Below are 19,661 nucleotides of genomic sequence, written 5' to 3'. Positions count from 1 at the left end.
CAGGACATAATTCATGACTCTCAGCAAAAATGCACCCCTGTAAGATTCTAAGAGAGGGATAAACACAACCTTAGCTAATCAAGGTGGTGATGGAGAGTATTCTGTTGAAAGTAAAAGCATGCAAGAAGGCCAAAGTCAATGATAGCCCTAAAGGCAGGGCTAAATTCAAAGGAGGACTAAAAGGATAATAAAGACAGAGAAAATAAACTCGGAGAGCAAACTAGCGACGAATATAAAAACTGACAATAATAGCTTCTCTAAATATATAAACAGGAAGAGAGCGATCAAAGTGGAAAATGAATCTGGGGAGGCAGTTTTGGGGAACAAGAAAAGGTAGAGGAGTTAAACCGATATTTTGCATCAGTCTTTGTGGTGGAAGATACTTCGTGGTGGTGACGGTATTTAATTCCTCTACTGTATTCTTTAGTATTAATGGAATGCTCAATCATCACCACTAAAAAAAAAAGTATCAGGTAAACCTATATGGCTAAAGGCAGATACATCCCCCGGCCCTGATCTTAGGATCTTAAAAGAAACAGCCAGAGATCCATTGGTTATATTTTTCCAAAATTCCTTGGATTCTGGAGAAGCACCAAAGAATTAGAAAACTGTCAATATGATACCCCTTATACGAAATTACTGTATTCTCTTCAGTCACAAGAGAAGTCCCAGAGGAGTGGAGAATAGCCAATGTTGTTCCTTTGTTTAAGTAGGGCAACAGGGATAATCCCAGAGTGAGCCTTACTTCAGTGGTAGGGAAATTATTGGAGAAGATTTACTTACATTTAGAAAAATGCATCGGTGGTGGAAGGAGTGGATGCTTTGTCCTTGATGGTGTCAAACTTGTTCGCTTCTCACAAGTTTGATTGATTGTCTCACTAACTTCACTGAGTTTTTTGAGGAAGTGACAAGGATAATTGATGAGGGCAGGAAAGAAGATGATTCTACATGGACTTTAGCAAAGCCTTTGACAAAGCCCCTTTTGGCAGGTTGATACAGATGGTGAAGTTACATGGGACCCGCAGAGAGTTTGCAAGATGAATACAGAACTGGCTTGCTCACTGAAGACAGAGCAGAGGTGGAAGACTGTTTTTCTGACAGGAAATCTGTGACCAGTGGTGTTCTGCAGGAATCAGCAGTGGGACCCTGGTTGTTTGTAAAATATATATGAAATGATTTGGAGGAGAACATGGATGGTTGGATTAGTAAGTTTGCAGACGGCACAAAGATTGGGAGAGCTGTGGATAGTGAGGAAGATTGCCAGAGGATACAGCAGGGTATAGATAGGCTGGAGAATTGGGCAGTGAAATAACAAATGGAATTTAATCCAGACAAATGTGAGGTGATGTATTTTTGAAGGTCTAATGCAGGCTTGGAGTGCAAGTTCATAGTTCCTTGAAAGTGGAGTCGCAGGTAGACAGGGTCATGAAGAAAGCGTTTGGTATGATTGCCTTTACTGGTCAGTGCAATGAGTTGGGAGGTCATGTTGCCCCTGTACAGGATATTAGTTAGGCCTCTTTTGGAATAATGCGTTCAATTCTGGTCTCCCTACTATAGGGAAGATGTTGTGAAACTTGAAAGAGTTCAAAAAAGATTTACAAGGATGTTGCCAGGGTTGCAGGGCTTGAACTGAACAGGGAGAGACTGAACAGGCTGGGGCTATTTTCCCTGGAGTATTGCAGGCTGAGGGGTGACCATACAGAGGTTTATAATATCATGAGGGGCATGGGTAGGATGAACAGGAGTGTCTAAAACTAGAAGGCATATGTTTATGTTGACAAGGGAAAGAGTTAAAAAAGGGACCTGAAGGGCAACTTTTTCCACGCAGAGGATGGTGCGTGTATGGAATGAACTGCCAGAGGAAGTGTAGGAGGCGGGTACAATTACATTTAAAAGACACCTGGATGGGTATATGAATGGGTGGGATTTAGGGGGATATGGGCCAAATTCTGGCAAATGGGACTCGATTAATTTAGGATATCTGGTCAGCACGGACGAGTTGAATGGGTCTGTTCCATGCTGTACAACTCTGACTCCACACAGGAAATGGCAGAACCCTCATTAACATACAGAGGGATTCAAGCATACAGGTCCACAGTTCCCTGAAAGTTGTGAAACAAGTGGATAAGTTGGTCAAAGAAGATGTTTGACATGCTTGCCTTCATTGGTCAAGCCATAAGAATATAAAAATTGGCAAGTCACATTCCAGCTGTATAGAATTTTAGTTATGCCACATTTGAAATATTGTGTACAGTTCTGGTCACCACAAGACCAGAAGGAAGTGAAGGCTTTGGAGCTGGTACAGAAAAAGTTTACTCAGATATTGCCTGGTTTGGGCTTTGTTAGTTATGAGGACAGATTAGGCAAACTTGGTTTGTTTTCATTTCAACTTTGGAGGCTGAGGGGCGACCTGATATAATTTTATAAAATTATAAGAGGGATGGATAGAATGGATAGTCGGAGTCTTTTTAATTACTAAGATGCATAGGTTTAAGGAAAAAGGGGGAAGTTTAAAGGAGATGTGAGATGTACATTTATACTTTCCAATCCCGCTGTTCTAAGAAATATTCTGCACAACTTTTCCTCATATTTTTCCATGCACTCTGTCATGTTCTTATCCACTTAAGCTTGACTAAATCCTCCTGATGCACTTTACATCTTCCTTACAAAACATCTTCCCACTTCATTTAGTTTCATTGGCAAATTTGGACATATTACATTTGGTTCCCCACATCCAAATCATCAATATATGTTATGATGAGGTAGGGCCCCAACTGCAGATTATTGCGGTTCCTCGTGAGATAGAGCCTGCCAATGTGAGAATGACCCAATTATTTCTAATATCTTCTGCCTGTTAACCAATACTGTGCAAATACATCACCTCCTAACCCACGCATTTTAATTTGATCTCATTGTTTAAGATAAAAGTACAATTGCACTAAATGTAGTTCAGAGAAGGTTCACTTGAATCATCCTTGGGACGAGGGGCTGATCGAAAGAAATTCAAGGTCAACAACGGATGTACATTCCTCTAAAGCACAAACACACAAACAGAAAGGTGAATTAACCATGAATGAATGAAATAAATTAGAAACTATATTAGATAGAACAAAGTAGTTTATAAGAATGCCAGAAAGTATAAGGCTGAGAATTGGAAGCAAATTAGGACCTAGAAAAGGATGAAGAAGAAGCTAATGAGGAAAGAGAAGAGAGAATATGAGTATTAGCCAGAGATGAACACGCAAGTTTCTATTGATTTATGAAAGGAAAAACATCCTCGTAAATCTTCTTTGCACTATCCAGTCTAACTATGTCTTTCCTATAACAGGGTGACCAAAACCGGACACAATATTCCATGTGCAGCCTCACCAATGGGATGTAACAAAGCATCCCAACTCCTATACGCAATGCCTCGACCAACGAAGGCTAGCATGCCAACTGCCTACTTCACCACCCTGTCCACTTGTGACACCACTTTCAACAAACTATGTACTTGTACTCCTAGGTCCCTCTGTTCCACAACACTCCTCAGGACCTTACCATTTACTGCATAAGTCCTACCTTGGTTTGACCTTCCAAAGTGCAACACCACACACTTATCTGTATTGAATTGCATTTGCCAATCCTCAGCCTACTTCCCCATCTGATCAAGATCCCTCTGTAATTTTTGATAACCTACTTCGTGATGAAGGATACCTCCTAATTTTGTATCATCCGCAAACTTACTAATCATGCCTTGTACATTCACATCCAGATCACTTGTGTAAACAAATAACAAAAGTCCCAGCAACGATCCCTGTGGCACACCACTAGTCGCAGGCCTCCAGTCCAAGAAACAACCTTCAACCATCACCTTCCTGCTACTGAACCAATTTTGCATCAATTAGCTAGCTCTCCCTGGATTCCATGCAACTAACCTGCCATGTGGGACGTTGTCAAAGGCCTTACTAAAGTCCACATAGACAACATCCACTGCCCTTGGTTACCTCTTTGAAAAACTCAAAGCTTTGTCAGACATGACTTCCCGTGTACAAATCCATGCTGAATATCCCTAATCAGACCTTGACTATCCAAATGTTGGTCAATCCTGCCCTCAGTACCCTCTCCAATAACTTGCCTACCACTGATGTCAGGCTCAATGACCTGTAGTTCCTTGGCTTGTCTTTGCTACCTTTCTTAAACAATGGAACAACACTAGCCACCTTCCAGTCTTCCAGAACTTCACTAGTGGCTAAAGATGAAGCAAAAATCTCTGCAAGGGCCTCTGCAATTTCTTCCCTAACCTCCTCTAACATCCGAGGATGTGCTTGATCAGGCCCAGGGGATTTATCCACTTTAATGCACGTTAAGGCTGCAAACACTTCCTCTCTGGTAATGTGTATGCAGTCCAAAACATCCACACTTGTTTCCCTTATTTCCTTAGCATCCATGATTCTCTCTTCAGTAAACACTAAGAAGAAATATTCCTTGAAACCTTTCCTATTCATGTACTTATTCAAATGTCTTTTAAAAGTTGTAATTGTGCCCACAACCACCATCCTCTGTGTAAAAAAAAACTGCCCCTCACATCTTTTTAAAATTTCTACTCTCACCTTAAAATTGTGCTCCCAAGTCTTAAAATCCCCCATCCCTGGGAAAAGACACCTACCATTAAGTCAATCATGATTTATAAACTTCTACAAGGTCACCTTTCAGCCTTCTATGCTCCAGTGAACAAAGTTCTAGCCTATCCAGCCTCTCCTTATAACTCAAACCTTCCATACCCGGAAGCATCTTGGTGAATCTCTTCTGAACCCTCTCCAGCTTAATAATAACCTTCCTATAACTGGGTGACCAGAACTGTACACAGTACTCCAGAAGAACACTCACCACTGTCCTGTTCAGTGGCTATTTATTGGTTTGCCAGAAGAGATACATCAACCAATCTTGTAACAACTTGAAACGAATCTCCCACACGGTACAAACCCTTATAATAATACACATCAATGCAAGTTACAATAGTAATTCACATCGCTACAATTGGAAACAAAGAACAGCCAAGACTTATTTTCTTGTTCCACTACTTCAAAGAAAGACATTTTCGACTACTGTAGAAAAGTATTCATAGAAACATACAACAGTTGCAGCGCAGAGGGAGGCCTTTCAACCATCATACGCACTGGCTACCTGTTACCTGTAAGAGCAATTCTGCAAGTTACATTCTATCATTTCAATGAAGCTCTGTAAATCTCCCTTTAAGTAACAATACAATTCAAGATCCAAACAACACATTGCATAAAAACAAACATTCATGTTGCCATTCATTCTGTTTCTGTTCACTTTAAAATCAGCTTCCTCAGTTTCCTCATCCTTCCACCAATGTAAACAGCTTTTCCCTAATGACTCTGCCCAGACTCCTCTCACTTTTCAACGTCACTTAACCAGTTGTCTGATTGAACTGATCATTAATAATTCTATTAGTAAGCTTGGGGGTAGCTGTATGGGCCAGCTCATTGAAAAGCAAATAAGCTAGATTGATCTATCATAGACACAAGAATCTATTCAGCCTATCCAGTTTATGCCAACCATCTGCACTGCAATCCAATCAGTTCTATTTTCCACTCTATCTCTAAACCTGCAAAGTTACCTCCTTCAACGGCTGACTTAATTTTTTAAAAATCATTTATTGTCTGCAATTTCATCATCTCCTAAGTTAGAGTTTCTCTTTTTGTCAGTTTCACTTTAAACGCAACTCCCATTTTTAGGTTTCTGCAATGCAGTGAGATGCTTACCAACACATTCATTTCTATTCACAGGTTAACTAACCTCACTGGTCAAATTTATGAAACTTTGACAGCATTTTCTTAAACTTGCTACTAAAATAAAGAATACTTTGACAAAGGCCCTTCAGGTATTTGTCCTCATTCAAAACTATACCTTCTTTACATACAATACAAACCGAGTCAACCGCAGAAATTTTCACAGTGATTTTACATTCAAGTAGCAGTTTTTGGCTGGCAATTAATAGTGAGAGTACGGGATGCAGAGGTCCTGCTTTAAAAATCATTGTTTTAAGTCAGTGAACTTGCCAATTTTACAAAGTATTATACTCAAACTATTATTTTTACAGACTGCACACAAAAGATCTTGCTATCCAAATCACATACATCACGATTTTTAGAAATTATGAAACATCTGTTCTTGCAGATAGCCAGTTCATTGTGGTGGCCAAGTGGCCTCCTCTGTACTTTAACTATTCTATGATTTTACAAATACTTTTCTATTGTAGCTGGAAATGTTTTGTTTTGAAGTGGTGGAGCCATTGATTCTTTTTTTGTTCACTTTAAAATCAGTTTCCTCATCTTTCCACCAATGTAAACAGTTTTTCCCTAATGGCTCTGCCTAGATTCCTCTCAATTTTCAATGTCACTTGACCAGTTGTGAAACAAGAAAAAAGTTTTGGCCATTCTTTGGCTTCTTTGTTTCCGATTGCAAATAAATATTGCAGAACTCCCAGCAGGTTCAAAAGGTTGTAGTTTTGTCAAAGTTAAATTTGTCGCATAAAGCTACAGTTAAAATTGCATGACAAGCAGGCTGTAGAGCTACGTTTTTTTATGAACCACAAAATATTTTGGTATCAGTAAATTAAGTCACAATAAAACAGCTTACTCAACAAATCAAACCTAACTTCTATGCATAATTTAAGGTAGCAAACTTTGCAGTTACGACAAACTTCAAACTTTTGAATTAAATAATAAATTACAGAACATTCAAAATGGCATTTGTGTAACACTGGAGATAGTTCAGTGGGTTGAGTAACAAATTTGATTTACAGCATCTGCAGTTCCTTCAGTTTAAATTTAATTGTGCATTTCTCTTGGTATAACAAAAATGGATACCAATGACTGAACCACAGATGATGCGATAGGTAAGGTTGTTAAAACAAAATCTCAGCTCTACAGGAATTAACCGTCAATGTCAATTGCTTTTCAACCAAAAAATTTAGAACAGTCAGTAAATTTTCTTGGAGATATTCTGACCTCATTTTGTGTCTGCATTCACTGGGAAATTACCACAAGTACCATATTGTTACTTAACTGGAAACAAGCTCTGCAAGGGATGAGGAATGGGATGAGCAGAGAAAGTAGTTACCATATATGCGGGTGATACCAAAATTTGCGGAGTTGCAGACAGTGACGATTGTCAAAGGACACCACTGAATATAGATAGATTGCAAATTTGGGCAGAGAAATGGCAGATGGAGTTAATCCAAACAAATCCGAGGTGACGCATTTTGGAAGATAAATTCAGGTGCAAAATTATACAATAAACGGCAGAACCCTTAGGAGTACTGACATATCGAGGGATCTGGGCGTACAGGTCCACAGAACCCTGAAAGTGGCAACACGGTGGATAAGGTGGTCAAGAAGGCATAACCACATACTTGCCTTCATCAGCCGGGACATCGAATAAGAAAACTGGCAAGTTATGTTACAGCTGTAACAAACTTTAGTTCGGCCACATTTGCAGTTCTGGTTGCCACACAACCAGAAAGACATGGATGCTTTGGCCAGAGTGCAGAGAAGGTTTACCAGGATATTGCTTGGTCCGAAAGATTTTAATTGTGAGGAGAGGTTGGATAAATTCGGATTGTTTTCACTGGAAAAACAGAGGCTGAGAGTGACCTGTTAGCAGTCTACAAAATTACAAGAGGTACAGATAGGGTGGATAGTCAGAGGCTTTTTCCCAGGGTAAAAAGGACAACTACAACTCAGCACAGGTTCTAGGTGAGAGGGGGAAAAATTTAGGGGAGAGATGCAGGGAAGATTTTTCACACAGAGGGTGGTGGGTGCCTGGAACGCACCGCCAGTGGAGGTGGTGAAAGCAGGCACATCAGCAACAGTTAAGGTGCATTTCAATAAGACACACAAACGGGATGCAAACAGAGGGACAGAAAATGCATCAGGGCTTTTAGTAGCAGGTATACGGATTAGAATTGGCACAGGTTTGGTGGGCCGAAGGGCCTGTTCCAGTGCTGAATTGAAATGTATAGTAATTGTAGTACGAGGCTTATAAAATCATGAGGTGCTTAGAGAAGGTAAATAGCAAGGGTCTTTTCCCTAGGGTGAGGGAGTTCAAAGCTAGGGGGCATATTTTTAAAAGGTGAGAGGAGAAAGTTTTAAGAAGGATTATGAGGGTCAACTATTTTTTTTAAAAAAAAGACAACGGCTCATGTGTGGAACGAACTGCCAGACGAAGTGGTGGATGCGAGTACAGTTACAACAGTTAATAGACATTTGGATGTCTAATGTACATCAATAGGAAAGGTTTTGAGGCTATGGGCCGTAAGCAGACAAGTGGCATGACTTTAGTTTGACAGGTAGGCGATGGCCTAGTGGTATTATTACTAGACTATTAATCCAAAGACCCAAGTAATGTTCTGGGGACCTGGGTTCGAATCCCGCCATGGCGGATGGTGGAATTTTATTTCAACAATAATCTGGAATTAAGAGTCTAATGATAACCATGAAACTGTTGCTGATTGTCAGGAAAAGCCCATCTGGTTCACTAATGTTCTTCAGGGAAGGAAATCTGCCACCCTTACCTGGTCTGGCCTACATGTGATTCCAGACCCACAGCAATGTGGCTGACTCTGAACTGCCCTCTGGGCAATTAGGAATGGGCAACAAATGCTGGTCTAGCTGGTGATGCCCACATCCCGTGAATGAATAAAAAAAAATCATGGCCGGCATGGACTAGTTGGACCGAAGGGTCTACTTCCATGCTATATGACTCTATTAGGTTCTTGTCTGATATACCTAATCATTTCAAATTGCTAGCAACATTGGAAAACCTCCAACCACTACTTCACCAAAAAAACAACAAATCCGTCAGGAAGCTCTCTTTAGGGAAGTCTGGAAAGATATGAAAATATTGATGCAAGTGTTCCATACTGCTCAAGTGCAAATGCACGAAAACTTGTCATGCCCTGTGTTACGACTTATTTGAAGTCTAACATGAAACAAAGAAAGAAAAAGAACTGTAAATGGTGGAAATCATAAACTAAAACAGAAATTGCTGGAAAACCTCAGCAGGTATGGCAGCATCTGTGGAGAGAAATCAGCTGTATCTTCTGAGGAATTGTCACTGGACCCAAAACATACTATCTGCTGAACTTTTCCAGCAATTTCGATTTTTGTTTATGAGACAAAGAAATCCATTGATTGCAAGTGCTACAAAAGAAAAATAGTAAATAATGAGACAGAAAAGCTACATAATTTGGAATGGGTAAGCAAAAAGGTGCTGTAATAACCAGGTGTAATTTCCTACCTTCATCAATCTCCAATTTTAAACTTAAAGTATGTAAACAGTGAAAGAATACAAAAATTATTAATAAACAGGAATGCATTAATGTATAGTTCAGGCATGAGGAGGAAATATCTATTCTCCAATTGAACCTACTGCAACATACCCATGCTCATTTACACACACTTCATAAGCTCCATTCCACTGCATAAAACTGTACAGTAAAATCTCAGAAGTTTAATATGACAAGTGGATTTGTTCATGCAGCCCTATGGAGCTCCACACCTGCAGTTACATGTCAGATACTGGGATCCACAGATTATGTCATTCAATGGGCAGATGCCATTTGTAGTGCTGGTTGTATTCAAAAGTTTGGAGATGAAGCACTTTCTTGTGTGGAAAACATGCACAACATTTGCTCTCCATTTGTGGTTATTGAAGAGAACTAGCAGAAGTACCCTGTTCCCTAAAGAATCAAAACACTGACTGAAAGAACTTGAGATTTAATACCCTTTGCAGTCACAAGAAATTACAAAATATCTCAAAGTCAATTAATCAAATGTAGCCAGTGTTACAAAACAAAACAGAATAGCCAAAGTACACAGAAAAATATGAACACAAAAAACTGGTATTATTTACCAATGGAGATTAGAATGTACTCCATTCTATGGACCATGCGTGCGCACTTTTAAAATACAAGTTCGCACCTGCCTAGAGGTATCTTGCTGCTGAAGTAGTCAAGGCATATAGCATCAGCTTGATAGGAGTCAATTCTTCCGACTTCAAAGTTACACCAACACTTTCACATCAATGCACGTCCAAAACCACATACGCATCACTGCAGCAGTTATTAGCTGCATGCTAAAGGACATTACAATCATGTTTAAAGACTGGTTTCCAGGCAAATTCTTCATAAGCCAACAGCATTATACTACTGGCCTTACAACAGTCAGGGGGAGATAGAGGAGCAGATATGTAGGTAAATCACAGAAAGGTGCTAGAAAAATGGTTACAATTGTAGGGGATTTCAACTTTGCTAACATTAACTGGAATTGCCCAAGTGGGAAAGGATTAGTCAGGTGAAATTTTTAAAGTGAATCCAGGAGAGATTTTTGTGCCAGTAGACAGATAGCCCTACTTGAGATAGGGCAGTGCCAGGCTAATCCTAGGGAATAATGCTGGTCAAGTGGTTGAAATTTCAGTGGTTGAACATTTTGGAAATAGTAACCATAATTCTAAGTTTCAAGTCATCAAGGAAAGGGATAAGGATAGTGCAGAAGTGTCTAAAATGAGGTAAGGCAGATTTTATTATTATTAGACAGGATAATTATTATTAAACAGTCTGGAAGTTATTTGGAGATAAGTTTAAATTTGGAAAGTGAGAGTCTTTTAAAAGTAGTATGGTGAGAATTCAGGACCAGCATGCTCCACTCAAGGGCAGTAAGTCAAGGGAACCCTGGATGTCAGAGGATACGGAGTTTGATAAAGAAAAAGGGAAGAAGCATGAGTCAACTGAAGCAGATTAAAATGGGGGGTGGGGGGGGGACTTCAAAAGTAAACAGTGCAGGAGGTTGCATAAAAAGGAAATTTGGGGGAGTGGGGGCAGAAAAAAGACACAAAATTTAGAGTCATACAATCAAAGAGATGTACAACGTAGAAGCATACCTTGGGTCTACCTCGCCCATGCTGACCAGATATCCTAAATTAATCTAGTCTCATTTGCCAGCATTGACCCATATCCCTCCAAACGCTTGTTATTCACTTACCTATCAGATGCCTTTTAAATGTTGTATATGTATCAGCCTCCGCTACCTCCTCAGGCAGCTCATTCCATACATGCACCATCCTCTGTGCGCTTTAAGTCCCTTTTAAATCTTTCACCTCTCACCTTAAAAACTTTTGCCCTGTAATTTTAGACTCCCCCAACCAGGAAAAAGATGTTGGCTATTCACCCTATCCATACCCCTCATGATTTTGTAAACCTCTAGAAGGTCACCTTCAGCCTCCAACACTCCAGAGATAACAGATTCAGTCTATTCAGCTTCTCTCTATTGATCAAACCCTCCAGCCCCAGCAACATCCTTGTAAATCTTTTCTGAACCCTTTTAAGTTTCACAACATCTTTCCTATAGCAGGGAGACCAGAATTGAACACAGTATTACATAAGTAGCGTAACCAATGTCCTCTACACTGCAACATGACCTCCCAACTCCTACGCTCAATGTACTGACCAATAAAGGTAATCATACAAAACGCCTTCTTCAGTACCCTGTCTACTTGCAACTCCACTTGCAAGGAACCATGAACCTGCACCCCAAGGTCTCTCTGTTCAGCAACACTTCCGGGACCTTACCATTAAGTGTCAATCAGGGCAGGACTAATACCGTTCCAAAATGCAGTGCCTCACATTTATCTAAATTAAACTCCATCTGCCACTCCTCGACACGTTTATCCATCTGATCATGTCCCATTGTACTCTGGGGTAACCTTCTTCACTGTCCATTACACTACCAGTTTTGGTGTCATCTGCAAACTTACTAACCATACCTACGTTCACATCTAAATCATTTATATAAATGACAATAAGCAGTGGACCCAGCACCAATCTTTGTGGCACACCACTGGTCGCAGGCCTCCAGTCCAAAGACTAACTCTCCACCACCACCCTGTCTCCCAACTTCGAGCCTATTTTGTGTCCAAATGGCTAGTTCCCCATCTATTCCATGTAATCTAACTCTGTTAACCAGTTTACCATGAGAAACCTTGTAAAAGGCCTTACTAAGTCCATACAGACAATTCCCACCATTCTGCCTTCATCAATCTTCTTTGTTACTTCTTCAGAAAACTCAAGCTAATTAGTGAGACACAATTTCCCATGCACAGCGGTGACTATCCCTAATCAGTTTTTGCCTTTCTAGATACATGCAAGTCCTGTCCCTCAGCATGCCCTACAACAACTTACCCACCACTGATGTCAGGCTCACCGGTCTACAGTTCCCTGGCTTTTCCTTACCACCCTTCTTAAAAAATGGCACTATGTTAGCCAACCACCCACGATGATTGATCATGCAAATCTCAGCAAGAGCCCAGCAATCACTTCCCTTGGTTCCCACAAAGATCTGGGATCAGGTCCTGGGGATTTATCCACCTTTATGCATTACAATATGCCCAGCACCACTTCCTCTGTAATATGGACACTCTTCGAGATATCGCTCTTTATTCCTTCAAGTTGTCTAGCTTCCATATCCTTCTGCACAGTAAACACTGATGCAAAATACTTGTTTAGTATCTTACCCATCTCCTGCAGTTCTTTAGCAGATGGGATCGAGGAAAACCTTTTTATGTATATTAGGAGTAAGAGGTTTACCAGGAAATGAGTAGGATCTATTAGAAACCAAAGGGGCAACCTGTGCACAGTGCCAATGGTCATGGGTGACGGTTTGAATGAATACTTCGCATCTGTAAATTCAAAGTGGAGAAAGACATTGTAGCCAGGGATTTCAGTTGGGATGGTGAAATTCTGGAACATGTTAAGATTAATAAGAAGATATTAGAGATGTTTTAGTGGGTATTCAGGCACATAAGTCCCCAAGGCCTGATGAGTTGCCTTCCATAGCAACCTGGGATACAAGGGAAGAGATTGCTGGGGCTCTGGCAGTGATATTTAATACTTTGCTGGCTACATTTGAAGTGCTAGATGGTTGGAGGATAGCTAATGTGGTTCCTTTGTTCAAGAAGGGCAGCAGGGATAAGCTAGGTAATTACAGACCAGTTAGTGGGATGGAATTATTGGAAAGAATTCTGAAGGACAGGATTAATCCTTTATTCATTAACAGGATGAGGGTGTCACTGTCTAGGCAGCATTTATTGCCGATCCCTAATATCCCTGAGGGCAGTTCAGAATCAACCACATTGCTGGAGTCACATGTAGGCCAGACCAGGTAAGGATGGCAGTTTCCTTCATTAGTGAACCAGATGGGTTTTCCAACAATCGACAACGGATTCATTGTCATCATTAGATTCTTAATTCCAGATATTTATTGAATTCAAATTCCACCATCTGCCATGGCAGGATTTGAACCTGGATGCCCAGAATGTTATCTGAGTCTCTGGATTAACAGTCCAGCGATAATGCCAATAGGCAATTGCCTCCCCAACAATATTTGTAAAGACAGGGATTGATTAGGGATAGTCAGCACAGATTTGTTAGAAGGAGATCCTGTCTGACTAATTTAAATTGAGTTTTTCAAAAAGGTGATTAAAGGTATTAATGAGAGTAGTGCAGTTGGACAATTTAAATGGACTCCAATAAAGCCTCTGACAAAGTCGCACATAGACAGTTGGTTCAAAAGGATGAGCCCATGAGATCCAAGACAAGTTGGCAAACTGGATTCAAAACAGACTTACAAACAGGAGGCAAAGGGTAATGGTTGAGGGTTGTTTTTGTAATTGCCTGTGACCAGCAGTGTAACAACAGGGATCGATGCTGGGACCCTTGCTGTTTGTAATGTACGCTAATGACTTGGATGTGAATGTCGATGGTATAATGAGTAAAGGTGGTGGTGTTGACAGTGAGGATGGTCAGTCACAGGCTACAGTTTCATTTTGATCAGCTGGTAAATGAGGCAGAACAATGGCAGATGGAATTTAATCCTGATAAGTGAAAGGTGATGCATTTTGGGATGTCTAATAAGGGAAGGATATACACATTGTATGGGGGGTCCTTAGGAGTACTGCGGAAGCGATCTTGGTGTACAAGTCCATAGATGTCCGAAGGTGTCAGCATAGATGGACAAGGTGGTGAAGAAGGCACAAGGGATGTTTGCCTTTTGGAGTCAGGGTGTAAAATTTAGGAGCAAGGAAGCCTTGTTACAACTTTATAGGCCACAGATGGAGTGCTGTGTGCAGTTCTGATTGCCACACTATCAGAAGGACATGACTGCATGAGAGACAGTGCAGAAAAGAGTCAGATGCCTGGGATGAAAATCTCTGTTATGAGGAGAGAGATTGGGTAGGACTGGTTTGGTTTCCTTGCAGCAAAGGAGGCTGGGGGTTTTGATGGAGGTACACAAAATTATTAGAGAGACAGACATAGTGTATTGTGAGAATCTCTTTCCCACGGCAAATGTGTCTAAGACCAGAAGGCGCAAGTTTAAGATGAGGAGTAAGTGGTTTAGAGAAGATCCAAGGAAAGATTTTTCACCCAGAGGGTGTAGACATATGGAGTAAGCTGCCTGAGAGGGTGGTGGAAGCAACTACTCCTGCAACATTTAAGAAGCAGGTGGATGAGTAAGTAAAATGTCAGGACATAGTGGGCTGTGGACCAAGTGCAGGTAAATGGGATTACTGTAGTTAGGTGTTTGTTGGTTGACATAGACATTGTGGGCTGAAGGGCCTGTTTCTATGCTGCATGACTCATTCTGAACAATTAACCAAATGTGGGCACTGAAAGGAGGGGGCCTGTTATCCCATACTTTTGTTTGCTAAACTGTGCGCCATTACCCAAAGATGAGGCAGTGAAGATGACGCAACCAACTTAAAAAAGTGGTCAATGGAAATAGCTATCTTTAAAATTATCAACAAATAAATCTCGTTTTAACTGGATGATATGGTGTTTATTAGATTTTATGAATAACGCCATACGAACCAACTTTACTAACTTGGCAATGAGAAAGTGAACACAAGATTAGCAATCATGGTCCAAGTATAGTTAATTTTCTTCCTCCATATCACTGCTACCACCGCTCCCTGCAAACGATTTAGGGTTGTCAGTTGGGTTTAGTGTGACACATTTCAATGCACTAGAAACTACATATATTCATACACGAGGCCCTGTTCTTTGCAGACAGAAAGGACATACGCTTGCACTTCTCCTGTTTCAACTCAACAAATTAGCAAACAGAATTTTACGGTTTGTTTGTCAAGGCAATGCTTTGACCAATGAAAGTCAAGCTACTTGGTTTAAAACATATACAAAAATTGACAATTAACTGTCAACCATCATTAACCAATACATTCTCCATGGTAATGGCTCCACCAATTAGAGTCCACTTGCCAACCAACTAATCAACACTCCACACTCATGCAGTATAAAATGTTATTTTCTCTTTACTCTTCTCCCTTTACTCTGGTATTTGTCCTGACGAGTGCATAACAAAAAACTTTTCAGCAATACTCAAGTTTGGGACGAAAACATTATTTGATTAACTTGGAACTCTTGACATCAAATTCAAAACCCAGGCTAAATAGTCACTATCAGTGTGTATGTGTCCATTTGATGACACTATCAACTTATTTCTCCCGTGGGCCTTGGTGACTTGAGCAAGCCAATTTTCAATTCTCAGATCTTTGGGCACATAAGGCAAGACTTCCCAAGAGTAGTGGGATCTGAAATGCAAGATTTGTTCCCCCGCTTTGCTTTCATCATGACCATCATACTGCCTCTTCTTTCAGACTTGACTTGAGAGGCTGTCACTTTCTAAGTGATTGATAGCAAGCTTCTTCCAACAATGCTGCCACATTTCAAGGAGAGCTTCAACATGTCTTTAAAATGTTGCTATGACCTCCCTAAAAAAAAACTGATGACCTGCGTTGTGAAAACAGGATATAACTGTACAGAATTTAATCATCGCCCTTTGACATTCAATGGCATTGTCATTAATGAATGCTTTGCTAACAACATTCTGGAATCTACTATTGGCCAGAAACTGATCCAGCCTTTTGGAGATTCTGATAGGAGTCAGCAGACTTAAAACATCAACACTGTCTCTCTCTCCACAGATGCTGCCAGACTTGAGTTTCTCCAGTAATTTCTGTGTTTGTTCCAGCCATTTAGACACAGTGACTTGGCGATTCACCTCCTGCCTCTCCAAAGACTATCCACAAAGCATAAATCAGGAATGTGTTGAAATACACTCCAGTTGCCTGGACGAAGGCAGCTCCAGAAACCCATTCAGTGCAAAGAGCCCTGACTGGCTGGAAGGCCATTCACCATCTTAGCCATTCACTTACCCCATCAATGACATTTCACCCAGGTTCCCTTAAAACACTTTCCAACCTGTTCCGTTCCGGGACCCCTGCTCTTTGTGATCTTTATAAATGACTTGGATGAGGAAGTGGAAGAGTGGGTAAGTAAGTTTGCCGATGACATGAAGGTTGGTGGAACAAAAACAAAATTGCTGGAAAAGCTCAGCAGGTCTGGCAGCATCTGTGAAGGAAAAAACAGAATTAACGTTTCGGGTCCGGTGACCATTCCTCAGAAGGTCGGTGGAGTTGTAGATAGTGTGGAGGGCTGTTGTAGGTTGCAACTGGACATTGACAGGATGCAGAGCTGGGAAAAGAAGTGGCAGATGGAATTCAACCCTGAAAAGTGTGCAGTGATTCATTTTGGAAGGTTGAATTTGAATGCAGAACACAGGGTTAATAGCAGGATTCTTGGCAGTGTGGAGGAACAGAGGGATATTGGGGTCCACGTCCATAGATCCCTCAAAGTTGTTACCCAAGTTGTTAGGGTTGTTAAGAAGGCATATGGTGTGTTGGCTTTCAGTGGCAGGGGAATTGAGTTTAAGAGCTACGAGGTTATGCTGCAGTTCTATAAAACCCTGGTTAGACCACACTTGGAATATTGTGTTCAGTTCTGGTCGCCTCATTATAGGAAGGATATGGAAGCTTTAGAGAGGGTGCAGAGGAGATTTGCCAGGACACTGCCTGGACTGGAGGGAAGGTCTTATGAGGAAAGGTTCAGGGAGCTTGGGCTTTTTTCATTGGAGTTAAGAAGGATGAGAGGTGACTTGATAGAAGTATACAAGATGATGAGAGGCATAGATATAGTGGATAGTCAGAGACCTTTTACCCATGGCAGAAATGACTTATGAGGGGGCATAATTTTAAGGTGATTGGAGAAAGGTATAGGGGAGATGTCAGAGGTAGGTTCTTCACACAGAGTGGTGGGTGTGTGGAACATGCTGCCGGCAGTGTTAGTGGAGTCAGATATATTCGGTATATTCAAGCGACTCTTGGATTGGCACATGGATTATAGTAAAACGTAGGGTATGCAGAGTAGTTTGATCTTACAGTAGGCTAATAGGTCAGCACAACATCGTGGGCCTGTACTGTGCTGTACTGTTCTGTTCTATGTTCTAACCCTTAACCTCTGCCACCTATAATGACAAGAACTGTAGATATGCGGGACCAGATTCCTTTGAACCATAGACTGTCCTAACACGAACTGTATTGCTATGCCTTCACTGTCATTGGATCAAAATCCTGGAACCCCCTTCCGAGCAACACTGATGTTTCAAGGTGGCAGCTTACTGCAACACCAATTAGAGCTGGGCAACAGGTGTTGGCCTAGCATACAATGCGCTGATCCAGAAAGAAACCAAAGTGTGTGCCTATGTGTGTAGAAGACAGAAGGATGTTATCAGCCAATCTTCAAATATACTGGTTAATGGGAACAAATGAGACTAGAGGAAAGTTAAATAGAGAAGGTAGTGATAAAATATGCCTCAAAAGTTGTTTATGAAACAGTATTAAACAGCCAGGAAATGGAACTGCAGCTCTTTAAAATCACCTGACAAATGGACAAAAAGATTGTGTTGTAAAATTTTATTATCCTATGTAATCAATTCTTTCAAGTACTGATGCTATCTGGAAGAAAACTTCCAATGTGTGTTTAAACAAGTCAATAATAACCCTCCCAATGCTGAACGAGGGAAAGCTGGTTCTCAAAAGGCATAAACTTTTTATTTTTTTTAAATTTTTCTCTTTATTTCTGCAAGTATTCAAGCCTCTCCACAAATAATAAGTCAACATCAAAAATCACACAATGGATATTACGAAAAGGAGTCACTGTCTCGAAACGTTAATTTTGATTCTCTCCACAGATGCTGCCAGACCTGCTGAGTCTCTCCAGGACTTAAAAAAAAATTCAATCAAGTACAGCCAGAATGTTTTCCTTTGGGAGAAAAAAAAGGAATGCCTACAGGAGACAGTTGGCCAATACAAATCAGGTGGACAACCCCCTCGAGGATTAATGAGGGATAGGTATAAACACTTTGTACAAGACTAAACTTCTTTCGAGTTATGCCGCGCAAAGGAGGGATCTTTAGCGCCACAAAAAAATGCAGAAGCATACAAAAATGCCACACTGATCTAGCAACAAGAGGCTCGAACTTCAGATATAAACACAACAGTTCAAGAGAGTGTACCACAACCATTGATCGAGGGCTGAGGCCTGTAATTTCTCACCGATAGAACACGCTGTCAGGTAGCTGCTACACTCCCAGCACCACCCCTTCCCAAAAGGCACATAATCTTATACCAGGATCTCTTACCGTCAGACTCGGCCCTGACCAGGAGGGACATTCCCTTCAGGCGCTCCACATAGCTGGAAGAGACGTGTCCGGTGCCACGATCATCCCACTGCCTGTCCTCGTTGAGTGTATAAACCTTCACCCGCCTCCGGGTGTCCGCCATTGCCGCGGCTCAGGCTCGGGGAGGGGAGGAGGGAAGCCTTGGGGGAGGGGGGGGAAAGGTGGTGGAAGGAGGAAGACGCTGTGGAGGGGAACCGATGCCAACCTCAACTCTCCCCTCCTCCAAACGCGCTTGAGAAACAACAAAAATATATACTTTTTAAAAAGTCAAACTAAGAATTAAAAAACAACAGACAATCGGGCTGAGTTCATAGGGCACTCATCCTTCCGAGGCCTAGGCCCGGGCCGACGCCTCGGGCCCTGGTGATAAGGGGCCGGGAAAAGTCTCTCCCTCCCGCAGCCGACAAATTCTATCTTGCTCCGTGGCGTCAACACCCACTCGTTGATTTCAAAATCAGGTCTATAACTCTGGATGATTTTAAATCCTCATTCCGGTATATTTTTTTTGAACGTGTCCTTTCCCGTTCCAAACTCGAAGAGGAGGTTATTTGGTTATTTGCCCCCGCTCGCTGACTCTACGGCCTGTAGGAGGCCGCCCATCCGCTCTCCTCTCCTCCGCCCCCCCTCGGCAGATCCGCCGCCGCTCCCTCATCCAGCGGCCGCCATTTTGCAGCCTCCCCCCAAACCCCACACGACAGGCGGCACGGGGTCTCCTGCCAGGGGCCGTCTTCCCGCCCAAACCGCCCGTTCACGCGCTCCCAGCCGAACCGCCATCGGCGGCGGCTGACCACCGGGAGGACCACCGTGTGAGGGGTCAGTCAGTGAGTGACCACCGGGAGGACCACTGTGTGAGGGGTCAGTCAGTGAGTGATCACCGGGACGACCACTGTGTGAGGGGTCAGTCAGGTTGTGACCACCGGGAGGACTACCATGTGAGAGGTCAGTCAGTGAGTGACCACCGGGAGGACTACCATGTGAGAGGTCAATCAGTGAGTGGCCACT

The 19,661-nt window shown here is 41.8% G+C and overlaps 1 protein-coding gene across 3 annotated transcripts in view; it reads right to left on the bottom strand.

Annotated features, from left to right (window-relative positions):
• smek1 (SMEK homolog 1, suppressor of mek1 (Dictyostelium)) overlaps positions 1–19,340 on the bottom strand; it is a 101,898-nt gene extending 82,558 nt beyond the window's left edge. For 2 of the 3 annotated variants that reach the window (XM_020509972.2, XM_020509973.2), the window contains exon 1: positions 18,621–19,312. In XM_020509972.2, coding sequence (XP_020365561.1) covers positions 18,621–18,762 — 142 coding nt within the window. In that variant the 5' untranslated portion in view covers positions 18,763–19,312. Of the gene's footprint in view, positions 1–18,620 lie in introns of all 3 variants that reach the window. The other variant, XM_020509971.2, reaches the window with a different exon arrangement.
• Between the last annotated feature and the right edge of the window lie 321 nt (positions 19,341–19,661).

The sequence above is a fragment of the Rhincodon typus genome, chromosome 8 (assembly GCF_021869965.1).
Source record: "Rhincodon typus isolate 14 chromosome 8, sRhiTyp1.1, whole genome shotgun sequence".
Classification (NCBI taxonomy): domain Eukaryota; kingdom Metazoa; phylum Chordata; class Chondrichthyes; order Orectolobiformes; family Rhincodontidae; genus Rhincodon; species Rhincodon typus.
Note: the sequence above shows the minus strand (reverse complement) of the source record. Positions and strands in the feature narration are given on the sequence as shown.